This window comes from Rhamphochromis longiceps, linkage group LG7, assembly GCF_057381845.1.
Source record: "Rhamphochromis longiceps isolate RC_006_pf linkage group LG7, R_longiceps_female_GT1.1, whole genome shotgun sequence".
Lineage (NCBI taxonomy): Eukaryota > Metazoa > Chordata > Actinopteri > Cichliformes > Cichlidae > Rhamphochromis > Rhamphochromis longiceps.
In genome coordinates, this window is record NC_140563.1 from 23,552,127 (window position 1) to 23,574,444 (window position 22,318).

The 22,318-nt window shown below is 40.9% G+C and overlaps 1 protein-coding gene across 2 annotated transcripts in view; it reads right to left on the bottom strand.

The window, feature by feature from the left end:
• The window catches only part of LOC146665334 (copine-8-like), an 82,839-nt gene that overhangs the window by 33,988 nt on the left and 26,533 nt on the right, over positions 1 to 22,318 (bottom strand). For both annotated transcript variants that reach the window (XM_085412934.1, XM_085412935.1), the window contains exons 5-6: positions 8,730 to 8,769; positions 1,730 to 1,806 (exon numbers count right to left, since the gene is read on the bottom strand). In XM_085412934.1, coding sequence (XP_085269060.1) covers positions 1,730 to 1,806; positions 8,730 to 8,769 — 117 coding nt within the window. The remainder of the gene's footprint in view (positions 1 to 1,729; positions 1,807 to 8,729; positions 8,770 to 22,318) is intronic.

Genomic DNA, 22,318 nt, shown 5'->3' on the forward strand with positions numbered 1-22,318 from the left:
TTCTTTATTTTTTGCTTTGAATAGAATTTGTGCTGTTTGGAATTTCACTATATCGTCAATTTTCAATATTTCAGACTGCAAAAATAGTGAGTTTGTATGTTCCCTATAACCTGCATTGTGGATGATTCGAATTGCTTTTTTTTTTTAAGAGTAAAAAGTGAATGTAATGTGGTTTTATAGTTATTGCCCCAGACCTCTGCACAATAGCTTAAGTATGGTGAAACCAGTGAACAGTATAGAATATGAAGTGATGTTCTGTCGAATACCTGTTTTGCCTTGTTTAGTACTGCAATGCTTCGTGATACTTTGGAATGAATATATCTTACGTGAGCTCTCCAGTTAAGTTTTTCATCTATTATTACCCCCAGAAATTTATTTTCACTGACTCTTTCAATATCAACACCATTTATTTGAATCTTTGCATTTGTATTTAAACTACTATTTCCAAATAACATAAGTTTAGATTTATTCAAATTTAATGATAATTTATTTTTATCAAGCCAGAACTTCACTTTACTTATTTCATTAGTCATATCCTCCAATAAATTCTGCAGATCATCACCAGAGCAAAAAATGTTTGTATCGTCAGCAAAGAGAACCATTTTTAATACTTTGGACACTTTATATTATGTGATTAATAATAATATAAATACCTCAAGTAGCTAAAACCTTTGCATAGTTCTGTATCTTCCAAAGTTGTTTTCACCTGTAATTTGAACCAATTCACAGGTTTGATCAGTTGTGAACAAATTTATGCCTATGAGATAAATAAACCTGAATCTGCTGATCTACTGGTGAATAATGAATCCTACTACAACTAGTACGATTAAAAAGCTGGGAACCTTGACAATTAGTCATTACTTCAAAATACAATGTTTTCAAACCAGACTTGTTAGTACTTTTTGAAATTGATGATTGAATTGTGATTGTGTAATGTCAAACCTTGTGTGATGATAATTGTAATTCTGTTCAGTATGGAAGGCATGTTGGCAGTTAGGCTAACAGCTCGGTTCTTCCTCTGAATGTACTACTCCACTGTTTATGCTTATTTTTGTCAGTACTAGCTAATACTGGAGAGAAACTGTCAAAAATGCTAGCAGGGGACAGACTTCCTGTGCACTAGAGGATGCTTCCAAGCTAACATAAACACCCCATCGAGCGTAAATCTGACATGAACTGCTACAGGTCTAATCACTGCTTTTTTTCCTGCTATAATTAGCAACCGAGAAGATGAAATCACAGATTCATTCATTTTAAAATATCTCTGATGAGATTCTTTAAGTCTTAAGTTCAGTTAAGGCTTCTACAAAAAGGAGGTGTGAGCTCATCACTGACACATTCACTTTGGGTGAACTGTCCTTTTTCAATATTTGATTTTTACCATCTCAGCATGTTTGCAGTCTGTCATTAGCTCTACTGCTGTTAAAGTGTTCATCTCATTTGGCTGTTGGAGGCAGCGTAGGCTTTCATCAACATCATTACTCATTTTCATGCCGCTGCTTCACTTCGAAGACAAACAATGGCAATCTTAAAATCACATGCTGCTTTTCAGTTCACGCCTACATGATCTAAAATTTTAACAGCTTCTTTGAGCTACCTATTGACTCCCAGATTAGAGTAATGTAATACAAATATTTTTGCCCATCACTTTAAAATGGCAAAAATCATATTCCAAGAGTGTGCTGACTGTTGGTCATTGTGCGTGCATTGTGTGGTGTGTGCCACTTACGTCAAAGGTTTTTCTAAGCGGCTTCCCAGGGAGCCGACAATTTCACCCAGTGTGCAGAAGGCCTGGCCCAGGAAGTCCTGCATTAAACAAGGGAAAAGAAGGTTTATGAGTTAAAGAGGAACATTCATTACAATTTTCTTTATACATCTTTTGCATTTGTTCCTTTTCCTAAATCTGTCCTTAAAGACGGTTTAATATTAATTCAAGACATTTAATTATTAATTTGTGATTTTATAGGCTAAAATACAACATATTCTCTTATATTTTTTAGCTTGCAAAATCCAGTGATTTCAGTCTTTATTATAGGATTTTGTACCATTTTACCCTGCCACTTATCATTGCAATATCTTTTTCAGCTGCAACAAACAAGGCTGAGCCGATTATGTGACTGGCTGTGGCTTCAGCATGACTGAACAAACAGCCATCATACAGAGATACCACACAGCAGCGCCACGTGGAAAACAGAAAACAAAAAGCTATAGGTAAAACAAAATAATTAAGTAACAAAGTAAACAAAGTTGCATTTGCACCTGCATTGGAAATATCTCATTTGAAGCTGTTTCTCCAGCAGATTTAAAGTGAAGGGTAAAAAGAAACACATCACTCAAATTAAATGTCACATTCCCTTCTCCATCCACATTTATTTTGCACACTGACATCTAAGCCCACCGTGCAAAGAGACTAGTGTCCTTGTTGATCACTGCAGGGTGACCACATGAGAGGAGTCAGTGTAGAGATGAGGAGCCCTTGGCCAGCAAAACAGAGAATTCTTGCATAAAAAGTGGACTGCTCATGCACTGATACTAAGTCCTCCCCTACGAGACTGAGAATGCACGCGTATAAAAGTGCTTGACAGATGAGCCGTGTTGAGTCCAGTGGGCAGAAAGCTGCTCCAAAGATATATTATACTGATATATATCAGTATATTTCTCCCCCAGCCGAGGTCTCAAAACAAAAAGGGATGACAAAAACACTCTGGCCTTTCCTTAACATGTGTGCTACTAGCGAGGAGCCCTAGCCTGCTGCACCATTGAAAGTCTAAGGCTAGGAGTTGTGGTGCTATAGATTCACTGTACAGAGAGAAAAGGTTTGAGGGGTTTCTCTAATAAAAAAAAATTATATATATATATTTTTTTTTACTGTACTTCCAAACTCCTTATAGTCCCACGTGTGGGATTATACCAAGGCCCAGTGAAACAGTGGGCAGCTACCAATCCAGCGCCCGGGGAGCAGTTTGTAGTGACGTTCCTTCTTACTGATGTTGCTGTCATTCGGTCTCACTACATCTATCACTACGGCGGTCTTCCTCTGCTTGTCCATCACCACTATGTCCGGTTGGTTAGCCACCACCATTTTGCATGTCTGTATCTGGAAGTCCCACAAGGTCTTAGTTTGGTCACTCTTGACCACCCTACGGGGGGGATCTCCCATTTTGAACTCTGGACTTCCAGGCCATACTCGGCACAGATGTTTCTGTATACAGGGAGTGCAGAATTATTAGGCAAATGAGTATTCTGTCCACATCATCCTCTTCATGTATGTTGTCTTACTCCAAGCTGTATAGGCTCGAAAGCCTACTACCAATTAAGCATATTAGGTGATGTGCATCTCTGTAATGAGAAGGGGTGTGGTCTAATGACATCAACACCCTATATCAGGTGTGCATAATTATTAGGCAACGTCCTTTCCTTTGGCAAAATGGGTCAAAAGAAGGACTTGACAGGCTCAGAAATGTCAAAAATAGTGAGATATCTTGCAGAGGGATGCAGCAGTCTCAAAATTGCAAAGCTTCTGAAGCGTGATCATCAAACAATCAAGCGTTTCATTCAAAATAGTCAACAGGGTCGCAAGAAGCGTGTGGAAAAACCAAGGTGCAAAATAACTGCCCATGAACTGAGAAAAGTCAAGCGTGCAGCTGCCAAGATGCCACTTGCCACCAGTTTGGCCATATTTCAGAGCTGCAACATCACTGGAGTGCCCAAAAGCACAAGGTGTGCAATACTCAGAGACATGGCCAAGGTAAGAAAGGCTGAAAGACGTCCACAACTGAACAAGACACACAAGCTGAAACGTCAAGACTGGGCCAAGAAATATCTCAAGACTGGTTTTTCTAAGGTTTTATGGACTGATGAAATGAGAGTGAGTCTTGATGGGCCAGATGGATGGGCCCGTGGCTGGATTGGTAAAGGGCAGAGAGCTCCAGTCCGACTCAGACGCCAGCAAGGTGGAGGTGGAGTACTGGTTTGGGCTGGTATCATCAAAGATGAGCTTGTGGGGCCTTTTCGGGTTGAGGATGGAGTCAAGCTCAACTCCCAGTCCTACTGCCAGTTTCTGGAAGACACCTTCTTCAAGCAGTGGTACAGGAAGAAGTCTGCATCCTTCAAGAAAAACATGATTTTCATGCAGGACAATGCTCCATCACACGGGTCCAAGTACTCCACAGCGTGGCTGGCAAGAAAGGGTATAAAAGAAGAAAAACTAATGACATGGCCACCTTGTTCACCTGATCTGAACCCCATTGAGAACCTGTGGTCCATCATCAAATGTGAGATTTACAAGGAGGGAAAACAGTACACCTCTCTGAACAGTGTCTGGGAGGCTGTGGTTGCTGCTGCACGCAATGTTGATGGTGAACAGATCAAAACACTGACAGAATCCATGGATGGCAGGCTTTTGAGTGTCCTTGCAAAGAAAGGTGGCTATATTGGTCGCTGATTTGTTTTTGTTTTGTTTTTGAATGTCAGAAATGTATATTTGTGAATGTGGAGATGTTATATTGGTGTCACTGGTAAAAATAAATAATTGAAATGGGTATATATTTGTTTTTTGTTAAGTTGCCTAATAATTATGCACAGTAATAGTCACCTGCACACACAGATATCCCCCTAAAATAGCTAAAACTAAAAACAAACTAAAAACTACTTCCAAAAACATTCAGCTTTGATATTAATGAGTTTTTTGGGTTCATTGAGAACATGGTTGTTGTTCAATAATAAAATTATTCCTCAAAAACGTTTTTGTTGTTGTTGCCTGCAGTCAGGAATGAATCATTCCCAAGTTACACGGCTATAGGCTCAGGCTGTTGGGGGGACTTCCCATGAGCATTACTTGTCATCTTCCCATGTATATGTCGCTACTTCATGTCATTAATTTAGTCTTTTTCTTCCATAGTTGTTTTGTCCTTGGTCACTGTACTCTTCTTTTGACTTCCCCCTCAGTTCCAATTGTTTGTAGTAGATGCCTGTCCTCCTTGTATCCTGGGGCTGCTGGAGGTGTCTTCCTGTTGAACAGGAGTTCTTCCTTCTCAACATTACCAAGTACTTGTTCATAAAAAATCTGATCATTAAAGATTCCTCTCTCAGTACCTTTCTCAAAACAACTGTTGTTGTAAATTGGTGCTATATAAATACAACTTCCTGTGCCTGCGTGGGTTTCCTCCAAGTACGCAATAGTCCTCCCACATCCCTAAGAGATGTTTGTTAGGTTAAATGATGATTTGAGCCGTAGGTGTGATTATGATTACTTTCTATCTCTGTCTGGTCTGTGATGGACTGGCAGGCTATCCAGAGTGAACACAGATTCTGCTAGAATAGACTTCATCCATCCATCTAAAGAGAGTGGATGGATATTACTGATCCAATTAGAATTTTGGCAGAATTGTATATACAATATGTACATATCATATGCACAATCTCACACATTACAAGAAATTGTTTTAATATGGACTAAAAATTTAGCTTGAATAATATGAAAAATATGTTGAACAAAACAAAAATACACATAAAATATTAAAATCCTAAGTCTTCAGAAAACTATAAGAGGTGTGTCATCAGCACCAAACAACACCAAAGGTAGAACAGAACTTTGTTTGAAGGACCCTTGGGCTTTAAGCCTGTTGCACTCAGTAGGTATTTCTTGCATCACACTTGTGAACAGTCTAATAAAGGAAATGCCACTATTCTTTTAAAAGCTGTTAAACAAATAACAAGATGTGATGTGCTTTTCTAACCACAAGACATTTAATAAAGGGAATAAAAGCTCCAGTAAAATCCAGCCGTCTCTCAAGCAGTCATGAGGGAACACCAGCCAGTTAATTTAATTACTGCCTGCAAACAAAAAAGCAATTTCTCCGCCTGGATTCATTTGCTTATCATCGAGTGCTGAATAAAGACTTTGTAATGAGACCGCTGTTTGTGAGAAGCACTGGTGTATTTTTCCACAAAAAAACATGAGTTGAATAACTGTGCGTGGTGACAAGCAGCGCTTAGGAAGAACGTCATACCCTAGCCTTACATCCAACTTTACTGTATGTCCCCTTTCTGAACTGTTTTTCCTGCAGCTTTAAGTACTAAAGGTATGTGAACCATATGGCACGGGGGAAAACATCTGTTTTGATTGGAGAAGGGAGGCATCCTCTAAGGGTGCCACTGAAGCTGCCAAAAAAGATACTGTACTTGTGTGCGTTTGCATTTTTTCTTCATTTTTAGCCACACGACTAGGAATGAACTGGACAATGGAGCCATCACTGTGTGCCAGATCTCCTATCCCACACATCCACAATGACGACAGGACGCATCCAAGCGTCCTCAGCCTTCATGCTTAGAGTGAATTGCAGCATTCACATTGCTCACTGCTCACAGAGGAAGCCTCGGGGCACGCTGAGGTTGGGGCTGAGGAAAAGAGCTCCGCCAGCAGTTGGCAGTGAGGTCGAAGCTGGGTAATAGGAAATGGGGCTGGGTGTTGAGGTGAAGAGAGAGTTTTATACTGAACTAGTGCTGCTCAAACCTCTGTTTGAACTGAAAGGGAATGTTGTAGCTTTAAGCCAGGGATATATCAAATTTCAGAAAAGCAGAATCCTTAATCAGCAGCAGCATGACAAAACAAAACCAGAAATAACAAAGCTGATCAGAAGCTGTGTCTGATATTTATGCGTTTTATTTGATCATTTTGTTGAGCTTTTTCTATTTCCTGGAGTTGCTGTCTAATGCCCAGGACAGTGTTTTTCTCCAAATTTAATCTCTTTGTTATATTAATAAACCACCTTTTGATAAAGATGACATGTTCAACATATTAAATTAGAAACAAAACAATGGAACCTACATGAATGAGAACTTTAAGATATATAGCCTCTGTAGCATTGCTGCCTAAGTTTAGGGGTCAGCGCAAATTGATTGATAACTATCCATTTAAACTAGTCCTCAAAGAAAGTGTAAGTTCCATAAGTACTATCACAAGAAAGACAAACAACATGTATTTATTTGAAGTTAAGGCCACACTAACTCATATGAGTTGTGGCCAAAATGTTCTGGAAATCAGTCCATAAAATAATAAAAAAGCAATACCTCATTTCAATTTGTCCAATCTCCCCTTCAGGCTCCTCTTTGTTAAATGGCCGGTATTTAACTCATATTTAATTAGTCCCTATGGACCCCAAAGCGCTTTACACTACATTCAGTCATCCACCCACTGGTGATGGCAAGCTACATTGTAGCCAGAGCTGCCCTGGGGCGCCCTGACAGAGGCGAGGCTGCCGGACACTGGCGCCACCGGGCCCTCTGACCACCACCCACAATGGGTAGGCAATGGGTGAAGTGTCTTGCCCAAGGACACAACGATCGAGACTATCAGAGCCGGGGTTCGAACCGGCAACCTTCCGATTACAAGACGAACGGCCAACTCTTGAGCCACGATCGCCTCACATGTTAGCATGTCTGGCATTTATATTTTGTTTCCGTGCAATAGATCTCATTGCATGGATCATTCATTTTACCTCTGCTCTGATTCTCTTTACATTTGTGAAAACAAATGTGTGCTCACAATCAAACACCTGACTGATGTGCTGCCTTCAGGGACCGTCTGTTTTTATTAAGCACTGCGGTCAATTCCCAGATGTGTCAAAACACAGCTTCCAAAAAGCTATTTCAAATTATCAGCCGAACTGAACGTGGTCTGGAAAATGCACAAGATGACTTTAACGGCAAGACTGGTAAAATATAAATTCGTATTTAACTTTCAGGAACTTTTCGATCGCTTTGCATTTAACTTGTGCTAGAAAACCCAAAGTATCAAAAAAGTATTATTTTAATGTGGATTGCACAACACTGGTCACTATATTCTTCATTTCCAGTTAATACTTGTACAGCTGCTGTTATTGTGTGTATATATATATTTATTTATTTATATTTCTTCATACATTCTTATATAGTTCTATACTGTGTATTGTGTATTTTGTTGTACAGTTATTTTATTTTCAACTTTAATTTATATATTTTATCTTATTCTTTCACAGTTAAATTTACCCTTCATTCTAATTTGTGTTGTACAGTTATTTCATTTTTAACCTTAATTTTTTTTATATTTTATTCCTTCCTAGTTAAATTTACCCCTTTTAATTTTTCATATTTATTTCCTATCTTATTCATAGCCTTTTCCTTTTTTTTTCTTTAGGTCACGAGCAGTTGTCTAAGCATTTCACTGCATATCGTACTGTGTATGACTGTGTACGTGACAAATAAAATTTGAATTTGATTTGAATTTGAATTAAAAGAAAGAGTATATGCAAAGTAGCAGATGCACCCATAATTCAGTGCCCTGATTTATCTCTAATCAGCTGATATTTTTTGTTTTTCTTTGTTTTTTAAACATGAACAGCATCTATGAGGTGTGAGGTCTTGGTGACCTACAGACATAAGGAAACACTTTAAACCTCAGCCCTTGGTTGTTGTGTGGCTCTCAGCCTTTATTCTGGCCTTCAGTAAATGGAACAAAGTTCAGTCAGACTGAGATCATTTACTTGACTTGGTCAGTAAAGAATAGTCCACCTTGTCACCCTGAAAAGCTCTTTGGTTGCTTTGCATGTGTGTTTATGATCACTACTTTTACCCCCAACATTCAGATTCAAATCAGGCTGCTATTGTTCTGGAAGGTTAACTGTGGCTGTATAAAATTTAAATGAATGCATGGCTGATTGTTGAACAGCTGAGGTGAAAGAGACACTCACATGTCTGGAGAGGTTGTCACTCTTGCAGTCTAAATCATACCTGCAGAGAAAAAGAAAAAAGATTACATATCCGAACATGGACAGTGGCAGCACAAACTGACTGACAGATATGTGACTGAAAGGGGACCGTAGTGTCATTTTTTTTGCCTTCATTATCTAGAGGCATTAATGCAAGGTACAGCAGTTCTCACTAATCACTGTAAAGAAGCTATTCATGCTTAACACAGGTTTTGTGATGGCGGGACCAAAAGCTTCACTAAAACGATTTCATGCATGTGGGTACATAATTACCAGGCTCAGTACTTTTAGGTCAGGTGAAGGCTTCAGCAATTTTACCACCCAAATTTTCCAGCTTTCAATTATGACGGTTTAATAGCTTTTGGTTTGTAGTCAGTATGTATCTACAATGCCAATTAGATTATTTTAAAAACTGCATAAAATATATTTCAAAAAGAAAGAAATAACACAGAGAAATATTCAGGGAATCAACCAGAGTCAGCATGCTACGTATTGTATTCAATAAACACCACATTTATAAAACTTCATATAACTATCATCTATAGTATTTATATTATATATGCATATGCACATACATGCACCTGCACACAGTCAGACATACACAAACACACCCGTCACAGATTAATGGATCTCAGTGGTCCATTCTTACACTCATAATGAGTAATATAGTGATTAGGTGCTTAAATGCTTTTGGAGGATTTTTGCATCTGGGAATATTGTTAACTTTAAAGCACAACAAGGCCCCGCATTGCCTCAAGGTTTAGCTGTTCTATTTCAGCTAAATCGCAAATCCACTGACTGAAGCAATAAGAAACTCCAATGAGATTTTACTCGAGACATTTACTCTCGAGTAGAGTCTGGGTAGGTCTGGAACCAGCCAGAGAGGCACCAGTCCTGCAGTTTTTGTTGCTGCATCAGGTTATTGTACATGTATTAACATGATGAGCATGTCACTCTAGGTTTGTCATTTTTCATACAGATGTATTTCAACCCAAACTATAGTCTTAACCTATAAGCAAGTGCATCTAAGTGCCTAAACCCAACCACACAATTTATTTAGTGTCTAAATCTAAATAACAAGTAAAAATGAAATTAAAAATTAGGTCAAAATTAAACAACTTGAACCAGGTTAAAATTTAATGAGATTTAATGACCTCTCAATATTCCTCTCAAAGTTTTTAACTACGGTACATATTACTACTAGTGTTGAGGGTTTTTTTTACCTGCCTGTTTGCAACTGTGCTATTTGAAATTGTGTACCAATTAGAAGAGCAGTAATATAGTAGTTTTTATAGTAATTTTCAGTATTGATTTAGTATCTGAGCATCATTTTGTTTGACAGCCCTTCACGCAAGTGACAGGAAACCCCACGGGGTAGACCTGCAACCTACTTGCAGGTCGGGGGACACTCTACTTAGCCTGCTGCTACCACCACCATACTTCAGCAGTATATGATGGATGGATGGAGTGCTCTTGGCACCCAGTATTGTTGTAGCTAGTCTGTCAGTGCACCAACACCAAACAAGATCTCATGTATGGTAAGAGAATGCATTGGATGCACAAGTCCCCTGGACTTTGGTAATACCTGAGAGGATGCTAACACCAGATGACAAAAACATTAACAGAGCGATTGTGACACTGCCTGTAGCACTATAAGCAACAATTCATTTTTACAGTCTGTCCAAACTGAAAATGATATAAGGTGATGTACAATCACTAAATATTCATTCTTCCCTTAATCTATAATGAGTTGTCTGGATAAATCAGTATCCCACCAGGGGCAATCTGATAACAAACTTTTTGACTCAATGGAAAAATTGGACCAATAATTTTTTGTTTTGTTTTGTTTTGTTTTTTAGCTGGATATTTGGTTGTGTTACACTAGTGGGTAGGAAATGTGGCCTTGAGCCATTAACCTGAAACAGAGCCCTGAAGCTTCGTTCTAACTCCCTCAGTTTTCACTTTTTATTCAGACCCAAAAGACACCGACTCAAATGTAATCACTTTAGGCAGCTTAACAAGCTTCACTTGGCTCCTTCTGATGCTGTTGAAGGTTTTACTAAAAACTAACAGGCTTTCTCTTGAGGCATGCAGTGTTAATTTTCTGGTGCCCACCGAGCTTACAGTTGTCAAATGAAAAAATAAATGTGGCAGATCTTGCAGATTTATGACTTCCATCTGTGATTGCCGCTTCCCAACAAACGCTCGTAAAGGTCAATCAATGGTCAATGATCAATGGTAACTTTATTGTCCCTGATGGGAAATTGATTCGCAGTATGTCAAAACAAACAACAAACATACAACCAACACATCACGTACACTCATTAAAAAAAAAATACTATAATATAATATAAGCCTGATAAAACAACCTAGATATTCCATCGAAAAAAGTGCAATGTGCAATGGCAACAACACTTACAATTTAGTGTTGTTAATTAAGATAATAGCACTAGGTACAAACGACAATTTGTGTCGCTTTGTCTTCACTGCAGTCATTTTATAACGACGACCTGATGGAAGCAGTTGAAAATCGTTAAAGAGAGGATGATCTGAACACAACAGGACAGAGGTTGCCTTCCTCAGCACCTGCCTGTTATAAAAGTCCACAAGCTGGACCTGAGACCTCCCTGAAATCTTGCCCGCCACTTTAACCAGATTGTTAAGTCTGGTCTTATTATCCATGGACATACTACCGTACCAAGCAATGATACAGAAAGTTAAAACAGATTCAATAAAACTTTTATAAAAGAGAGTCATCATTTCAGATGAAACATTAAAACCTCTCAACCTCCTTAAAAAGTACAGTCTTTGTTGGGCCTTTTTCACTGTAGCAGCAAGATGTGACTCAAAGGACAGGGTCTTATCAAGAACAACCCCCAAGTACTTGTAACTATCCACCATTGAAATGGTGGATAGTTCAAGGATTCAGAAATGAGCAATTCCTGTATTTGCCCATCCTAACATTGGTCCAAAACCAAACGCAGCAGCTATGTTGTGCATGCCATCTAATCTACTTGGCTCCCCACAGAGCAATTTATCCACCTTTATTTATTTCCTGCACCACGAAACCTCCTTCGGTGTGTCAGGTGTGTGTCAATATGCGAGTGCGGTGTATGTGCAGCAGTGTGCAGCCGAGTGTGTAAATGGAAGAGCCTGAGCGTTTCTTTCTACAGACAGCATGCCATGTACGATAAGGCGCCTGCTGACAAAACGGGGAGATGCCGTGTGTCACTACAGGATGTGGAAGAGAGCTCGAGTACAGTGCCATTACTAATATATTTCCATAAGCGCAAGGAAGACACGCTACTGTTACGCAACACGCTGCCAGCAAAATGCACAGGTGCGCTTCATGTTCTATTCGCCCCTTGCCTCTGTCACTCCCAAAGGTTCATAAATGACTCATTTAATTTTATTTAATTATAAGAGACCCAAAGAGAGCAAGAGATAAAAAAAGAGAGGGAGCACGAGAGGGAGAGCGGGGGAAAAAAAGATGTATGTATGATGATTTGGCGGCACATGTTCACCCGCACATACACACGAACACACACAAGAGTGCTAGAGTAGATGTCCCATGGCGTCTTGTGAGTGCACATTTGCTGTGTATGACTGGACGTTCGTGCGTGAATGTTTATGTAGATGACATCACTCTGCATCGGCACTGGGCCAGACAGGATTTCTCTCGGTCCTGCGCTGTCTGTCTTTGGGAGTGGGGGGTTGCTGCTCAGAGCTCTGTTTGAACTGAGCAACGATGACTAATGACAGCGCACAAATAAATGGGGCCGAAGAGGCAGGCAAACAACAGACAACGGCTCACTGACACTTCAGCGTTGTTTCCTAACAGCTTCATAAACCACTGAAAAGCTTTCAGGCTGACTGACACAAGATATCACACAAATATTTTATTAGCGGCCTCTACACTCACATGATCGAGATGATGTTTTACCAAAAATACTGCTATAAAAGGAAGTGAAAAACCATCCGACCTTCAGCTCATGTAGTCCAAGGCCACTTTATTAAGTTGTATCTTTCTCCCCTTTTGCTTTCAGAAAGCTTTCTTCTGATTGGCTGCCCCTCACAAACAAAAGCTCTGAAAAAGCAGGTGGGTGGAGCTGCAGAGTTATGTGTCTGCCATGACGACATTAAGGATATATCCGCTCACTGAGATCATACCAAACCAAGAGTAGAAAAACTCTCAGAAGCAGCCTGAGACCTGATCTTTTGGCTTTCAGAGATTCAACACTGACCTCATTATTTGACACCGACCCTGTTGCCTTAGAGAAAAGTATGGTGGCTCTAAAAGGTCAAAAAAAACCTTAAATATCTGTAAATGGAAAAATGGGACACAATAACGTGATGGAACAACTGCAGAAGTAAAAGAGCAAAAAACTTGTAAAGGATTGCATTTAAAAGTATAATACTATATATTTGTTACAGTTAGCAAACGTCTATCTACTGTTAGCTTATCAGCTCGATTTTTCTGTGTACTTTTGCAACATTTTTCTATTTGCTGTTGTTTCTACTGTTACTAGTGTTTTTAGTGTCAACGCATGTGCACATTTTCACTAGTCACCGTTTTTTCTTCTAAAATGCGTATTATTATGCATTATAAGTATTTTATGATTAAGAATATTGACATGCATGTTATATTTACAAAAAATAATTAATTTTGGATAGAAAAGTTCGCATCCCAGTGCAGCACTGTGGCACGATTAGCACTATTGCCTCACAGCATGAAGGACCTTTGTTGGACTCCACCATCTGGCCGGGGCTTTTCTGTGTGGAGTTGCATGTCCGTGTTCGTGTGGGTTCTGTTATGTTAATTGTTACTGTGTTCCTATGTTAATGTGATGAGTGAGTGTGAATGCTTGTCTGTCCCTCTATGTTAACCAGGGTGTACACTGCATCTTGCCCTATGGTAGCTGGGATAGGCTTCAAAACTTCTGCAACTAAACACAGAATAAAACAGACTATATTCAATTCTTCTCACACTCTTTTGTTCGATTCCTTGTGTACATACACAGGGAATATTTTGTTCTTTCATCTTGGATTGTTTGTATGTTAGTTTTCAGCCTGCTTCTTTGTCCCAATCACATCTTGTCTATATTTTAAATCTCAATGTTTCCTGTTGTTTTCAGCGTATTTTAATGTTAACATTCTGGATTACAGCAATAATGCAGTATTAATATTACCACAGTGAAAGAGAGGCTTCCTCTAATGCACAAACTTTTACATTTATATATAAAGCTGTGTGTCTTTCACACCGTGCCATCATTTATTTTGTTTTTCAGTTCAAATTCAGTCAATATTTATTGTTTTTTTTCTTCCCCCAAAATGGAAAAGAAACATGACATGCATTCTTCATGGTGAATTTCTTCTTCTGCTCTGTAAAGGTCTTTGTTTTGCAGGAGATATTCAACATTAATATATTTAAGCAAATCTGACCTTGAAATTGGTTCCACTCTTTTATTCTTGAGTACCTTAAATATTTTTATATAGCTATATCTTTATTGTATTCCTTTTTTGGTGAGCATTTCACTTCATTTTTTGAGGTCTGATCCAATTTGCAACACTTGATTAGACCACCATCCACCCAGGGGGAGCATCTCAAACCATCAAATAAATAAATAAAGTAGGGGAGCATTCGGCATGGCCAGAGTCTATAAGGGCAGTTTGTGGGGGCTTAGTGCTAGCTGGCTATATGGGTCTATTGAAGGGATTTGAAGCTTTATAAAGAAGATGGAGGTAAGGAAGGAGTGTAGGAGCAGCAATGAAATGAGTTTCAGACCTCAGGACAAAGCAGGAGGCGAGTGCAGTTACTGGTCCCGTAATGAGAAAGAACCTGTGTGTGTACATGCATGTTAAAGCTCAACATGAGTGCAAAAGACTGCTTGAGCAGTAAAGTGTATGCATGAGTGTGTGTGTGTGTGTGTGTGTGTGTGTGTGTGTGTGTGTGTGTGTGTGTGTGTGTGTGTGTGTGTGTATCTGGACATTTGTCTTGGTTTGAGGGCAGGCAGTGTGTGGGCGTCGCCATGTCCTAGCTGCGAGTGATCACAGGACCATCAGCCCAGAAGACAGTAACAAGGGCCTGATGCTCACCCACTCACAAGAAGCCCCACAGGGAGTCGGCTAGACGGCGCGCGCACGCACGCACACACACGCACGCACACACACACACACACACACACACACACACACACACACACACACACTCCCCATCACCCACTCTTCACTACTTGTCAGCTTTTAACATCTTGTATGATATTCTGGCAAAGTCTGCACTACATTCCTCTGGTCCACAGGGATATACACACAAACGTTAAAGCACATGCACAGAAATGCTTGAGTTATTTATACTTTTACAAACAGAGACATTCAAAAACACATTCTCTATGGCTGAATGATATAGATGAACATCATCTCTCCTTATTTTTATTGTGAGATGGTGCAGTACAGAATATTTAGGTCTGTATTTTCTGTGAGAAATATTACAAGCAGTTCTTTTAAAACAGACTGGTGTGTCAAATGAGAATCATTTCTTTATGTCATTTGATTCATACAGTAAAGGTATGAAGTGAGGTTGAGAGGTTATCATCAACAGTCAGTATTTTACAACTCAAATACAATGCAATATATTGTTTAGTTTCATATCATAACTCAATGCATCTGGGCATGTCGACATGTGTTTTCATGTTAACTTTGAACACGAAACAGTTGTTAGTGCCAGATAGGCAAATGTGAGTACTTCAGATATATGCTGATCTACTCTGGGATTTTTTCCACAACCATCTTGAGGATTTATAGAGAAATAGACTGAAAAAGAGAAAATATTCAATGAGCAGCAGTTCTCTGGTGAAAATGCCCTTTTGATGCCAGAGGTCAGAGGAGAACGTGTGACAGGATATGTAAGAGTGGATGCATCCTGTTTTGTATCAATGGTTGGGGGGTATTTTCCAAGTGCCCCCTTAGTACCAACTGAGCATAATTTAAATCCCACAGGCTAACACAGTACTGTTGCTGACCACATCGCTTTATAACCACAGCATACCCATTTTCTAATGGTTGCTGTTACCAGAATAAGCTTAGATCATCTCAAAATATATTTCTGAACAAAACACTGTTCTGCATAGTTCACTGTACTCAAATGGCCTCCACAGTCACCAGATCTCAATCCAATACTTCTCAATCTGTTTTAGTCAAGACAGGCTGCATATGAAGTGCTTAAAAAAATGTTTAAATCAGAGTACAGCATCAAGTCAGTTAAACTTGTGGGATATTGATCTGATCAGTTAAATAAAAGAGGAGGTTGTTAATCAGTTTCAGCTGCTTTGGTGTTAATGAAATTAACAACAACACGTGCACTAGTATATATATATATATATATATATATATATATATATATATATATATATATATATATATATATATATACATATATACACATATATATATATATAAAAAACACCCAGCACGCCCCTGCGGGCGGTTTATCCTTCAAGCTCGGGTCCTCTACCAGAGGCCTGGGAGCTTGAGGTTCCTGCGCAGTATCTTAGCTGTTCCCAGGACTGCGCTCTTCTGGACAGAGATCTCCGATGTTGTTCCCGGGATCTGCTGGAGCCACTCGCCTAGCTTGGGAGTCACCGCACCTAGTGCTCCGATTACCACGGGGACCACCGTAACCTTCACCATCCACATCCTCTCGAGCTCTTCTCTGAGCCCTTGGTATTTCTCCAGCTTCTTGTGTTCCTTCTTCCTGATATTGCTGTCATTCGGAACTGCTACATCGATCACTACGGCCGTCTTCTTCTGTTTATCTACCACCACTATGTCCGGTTGGTTAGCCACCACCATTTTGTCCGTCTGTATCTGGAAGTCCCACAGGATCTTAGCTCGGTCATTCTCCACCACCCTTGGGGGCATCTCCCATTTTGACCTCGGGACTTCCAGGTTATACTCGGCACAGATGTTCCTGTACACTATGCCGGCCACTTGGTTATGGCGTTCCATGTATCCATGTTGCACCCTGCTGTTATGTGCTGGATTGTCTCTGGGACATCTTTACACAGCCTGCACCTGGGGTCTTGCCTGGTGTGATAGACCCCAGCCTCTATGGATCTTGTGCTCAGAGCTTGTTCTTGTGCTGCCATGATTAGTGCCTCTGTGCCGTCTTTCAGTCCAGCTTTGTCCAGCCACTGGTAGGATTTCTGGATATCAGCCACCTCCTCTATCTGCCGGTGGTACATACCGTGCAGAGGCCTGTCCTTCCATGATGGTTCCTCGTCTCCCTCCTCTTTCTTGGGTTTCTGCTGCCTGAGGTATTCACTGAGCACTCGGTCAGTTGGGGCCATCTTCCCAATGTATTCTTGGATGTTCGTTGTCTCATCCTGGACTGTGGTGCTGACACTCACCAGTCCTCGGCCCCCTTCCTTCCGCTTAGCGTACAGCCTCAGGGTGCTGGACTTGGGGTGAAACCCTCCATGCATGGTAAGGAGCTTTCTTGTCTTTATGTCAGTGGCTTCTATCTCCTCCTTTGGCCAGCCTATTACCCCAGCAGGGTACCTGATCACGGGCAGGGCGTACGTGTTGATGGCCCGGATCTTGTTCTTACCATTCAGCTGACTCCTCAGGACTTGCCTGACCCTCTGCAGGTACTTGGTGGTTGCAGCTTTTCTAGCGGCCTCTTCATGGTTCCCATTCGCCTGCGGGATCCCCAAGTACTTGTAACTGTCCTCTATGTCTGCAATGTTGCCTTCTGGTAGTTCAATCCCCTCAGTTCTGACTACCTTCCCTCTCTTTGTTACCATCCGACTACACTTCTCCAGTCCGAACGACATTCCAATGTCATTGCTGTATAGCCTGGTAGTGTGGATCAGTGAATCGATGTCTCGTTCACTCTTGGCATACAGCTTGATGTCATCCATGTACAGGAGGTGGCTGACAACTGCTCCGTTCCGTAGTCGGTATCCGTAGCCAGTCTTGTTAATGATCTCACTGAGGGGGTTCAGGCCTATGCAGAACAGCAGTGGGGACAGAGCATCTCCTTGGTAGATCCCGCACTTGATGGTGACTTGTGCTATGGGCTTGGAGTTGGCCTCTAGTGTTGTACGCCACATCCCCATTGAGTTCCTGATGAAGGCTCTTAGGGTCCCATTGATCTTGTACAATTCTAGGCATTCCAGTATCCAGCTGTGGGGCATTGAGTCATAGGCCTTCTTGTAATCAATCCAGGCAGTGCACAGGTTGGTCAGTCTGGTCTTGCAGTCTCGGCTGATTGTTCTGTCTACCAGTAGCTGGTGTTTTGCGCCTCTGGTATTCTTGCCAATTCCTTTCTGTGTCCCGATGAACAGGCACATGGGTCAATACATGAGCGGGACATATATATATACATATACATATATACATATACATATACATATATACATATACATATATACATATATATATACATATATACATATATATATACATATATACATATACATATATACATATATATATACATATATACATATATATATATATACACATATACATATATACATATATATATACATATACATATACATATATATACATATACATATATACATATATATATATACATATACATATACATATACATATACACACATATACATATACACACATATACATATATATATACACACATATACATATATATATACACACATATACATATATATATACACACATATACATATATATATATACACACATATACATATATATATATACACACATATATATATGTGTGTTAAAATTATAAATATATATTTTAACACAAAAGTACAGTTTTTAAATTTAACCCTAACCCTTGTGCGTGTTGTTTTTTAGCTCGTCATATTGCAGCCACAGAAATTCTTTTGTCCATGAAACCATAAAGCTGCACTTTCTTTTTGCCTTATAGTCTGATTTGTCATAACTTCTCCGTTTTGTGGTAAGATTTTCTTTGGCTGTCACTTCTTCACCCTGACCTGTCTTATTTGGCTCAGCAGAACTAAAATATATATCTGTCTGTGAAGGTTCTCAATCATCCAGGTCATCGTAGTGAAATATATATCCTGCCGCACTCACATAAGCTCAGCGATTCTCTGCGCGATCAACCTCTCACATGTTTAAGCTGCGGGAGATTTCACTTGTCATGTTTGCATAGTAAGCTAACGATTAATAAGACGATGTCAGAGGAATTGGTGCACAAATTATCATCACTCACAGATCAGTGCTGTCGCTCTCTATACACCGTTCGCACGATTGCAAAGTGAAAGCAAAAAAACAAGCGCAAATTCAAACGCGACTTCAATATGTCACATATTGACAGTGGCTCACCGATGCCAATGACATAATTACCCAGCTACATTTCTGAAAGAATGCAAAAGCATTGACATATATTTTTCCTACAATAGCCCGACGGGCAGGGAAGAGATAGATTTTGGTAGTCCGACTGGAAAAATCGCTAGCCCCGGGACGTCGGGGTTGTCACTAGGGTCAGAACATGGGGTGCCACCATCATCCCACTTCTGACACCAATGTGGCGAGCTCAGACAACGAGGAGACGGAGGTGTCGTTTGGTCTTGCTTCCCGTGAGCTAGCCAGGGAGCACAGCCGTTTATTGACATCTGCAGAAGAACACTGCCGCTAGCTAACTGCTCAGCACGGCAACCGCACAGCAACAGCAACAACACACAGGGCGCCCTCTGACCCCGGAAGGACACACCGTCGCAGCGAGAGGGCGTCACCCTCTCGCTAGCCCGACGTCCCGAGGCTAGCGATTTTGCAAGCCCTGTGTTACAGGCATGGCCCTTTAAGGATGAAGCCTGATGGGAAATGTATTCGGGATGTGTGTAGCGGGACTGCCTGGTGTGTGTATGAAGAGAGAGAGCGGAGAAGGGGAAAAAGTAACGGTTAGCTACAGAAGAGACGAAAAGAAAATAAATAAAAGGAATATAATAACCCCCTCGACAGCCAGAGTTGTGTCGGCGATGCTCGCTGTGAGTAAACTGTTTCAGCTCACTGTACGCGGTGTTCGTGCCTTAGAGAAGAAATAAAGTTCGGTGAAGCAGTTTCCTACGCCTCCTTCGATCTTTTTGCTAGCGGAGTCGACCTGTATAGTAAGCTGTTGCCGGTGTTGTGCCAAAAAGTGATTGCCTGCCAAAAAGTGATTTCCAATGTTTCCGTGTATTTTTTATGTGTAATATCTTTACGTATGTTGGTAAATAGACTTCGGTGAACAGCGTTTACAAAGGGGTTATATATAGAATTAAAAGATTATCTGTTTTTTCAAGTATCTTTATAACTCTGTGTTATTGTACTCACATTATAACCAATCCGGTCCTTTTTCCCCACTTACAATATTTTTACAGAACTATTGTAATATTTGCTGCCATTTCTGCTGTCTTACTCTTACAAAAGACATTTTTAATGTTAATGAGATTTTTTTTAACTGCATAAATAAAGGTTCTATAAAAGTCGCTGCCAAAAACTGATTGCGGCTTCTACCTTGTTACACGAATGTTGTTTGTGGCTCAATATGACTTTGTGTCATCCATGAGGGATGCATTTGACATATGTTTCACATATTATAGGCCAACAAGTTACTTATACCAGTTTAAATACGAGCAATCAGTTTTTGGCAAATACCGGAAATCAGTTTTTGGCAGACAATCACTTTTTGGCACATCACCGGCTACGAGTCAGTTACGGAACCTTCAAGTAACTGCCAGAGGTTTCCTTACTACGGTTCGGGGCCGCGGATCTGGCGCGGTAACACCTGTATCTGATTGAGGAATCACTCATCTTTGGAAAAGAGAGTTTATTACAGAGAAATGGCTCTTTCCAAAATAAAAGCTATACTATACGCTTCTTCTGGGCTATATTCTCAGCAGCATATTGTAGCGGGTCAGGGCTGTTCGGGGTTCTGTTTGTACAGTTATGTTTTGTTTATGTTGCCATAGTGACGGGTGACGCCCTCTCGCTGCGACGGTGTGTCCTTCCGGGGTCAGAGGGCGCCCTGTGTGTTGTTGCTGTTGCTGTGCGGTTGCCGTGCTGAGCAGTTAGCTAGCGGCAGTGTTCTTCTGCAGATGTCAATAAACGGCTGTGCTCCCTGGCTAGCTCACGGGAAGCAAGACCAAACGACACCTCCGTCTCCTCGTTGTCTGAGCTCGCCACATTGGTGTCAGAAGTGGGATGATGGTGGCACCCCATGTTCTGACCCTAGTGACTTTTCCCCGCCGGTCGTGACCGGCCGGTGTGCCAAAAGAAGGCACCTGGACATTTGCAGGACTTTGTGTGGGGTAATGGGGTCATCGGGGACGACTGACCCCTTAGGTGGGGGCTATGTAGCGGGTCAGGGCTGTTCGGGGTTCTGTTTGTACAGTTATGTTTTGTTTATGTTGCCATAGTGACGGGTGACGCCTTCTCGCTGCAACGGTGTGTCCTTCCGGGGTCAGAGGGCGCCCTGTGTGTTGTTGTTGCTGTGCTGTTGCCGCGCTGAGCAGTTAGCTAGCGGCAGTGTTCTTCTGCAGATGTCAATAAACGGCTGTGCTCCCTGGCTAGCTCACGGGAAGCAAGACCAAACGATACCTCCGTCTCCTCATTGTCTGAGCTCGCCACAATATTAAACATATCAGGTCCCCATAAGGAGAATCATGTGCTAACGGCTGTCTAAATGACTCGGGTAAAGTTTGTAGCATGCATGCTTGTTGTTTTTGTCTGCTTCCACTTGTCTTTGCACTAGGATGATGTCGGCGTAAATGTGCAGTCATATTCGTTGTGTTCCCACTAGTGCTGTCAGCGTTAATCTCGTTGAAATGACGTTAACGCCACAACACGGCAAATCTCCGTTAACGAGCTACCCCTGCGTGGGGCTAGACGGCCAACACGTTAACGAGCTAACTGCGCTAACACACTAGTTCCCACCCATGTAATTGAGCATTGCGTGGCACATCCAACATACTGTTTTACTTTAGTCCATGACGCGCTTACCTTCAGGGTCATACGTCACATGAAAACCAAAATAATTCCAAACGCCAGATCTGAATGAGGGTGGGAAAGGTTCAATTTGCCATATTGCAAGGAGAGCTTAACTTCTGTCTCGCTAGCTTGCCCTGCGCTCTTCCTTCTGATGATGCTGTCTGTGTCGAACGCTCAGTGGATCTGCACTCGACAGTGCAGCCTAGGCGGAGTAGTCGAACGCAGATTCACTGAGCGCTCAACACAGACGGCATCGTCAGAAGGAAAGTTGATAAAATAAATTACAAATTTTGTATTGTTCGATACATATGCGTACCGAACCGAAAGCACCGAAAGCACTGTATCGAACGGTTCAATATCGATACGAGTATCGTTGCACCCCATATATATATATATATATATATATATATATATATATATATATATATATATATATATATATATATATTACCCTGAACACACGTGACAGCCGTGAAAGGGTCTGGAGAAGCCATGGAGAGCATTATACTGCCTGTAACATCGTTCAGCATGATTGGTTTGGTGGTGGTTCAGTGATGGTCAGGGGAGGCATATCTCCGGAGGGA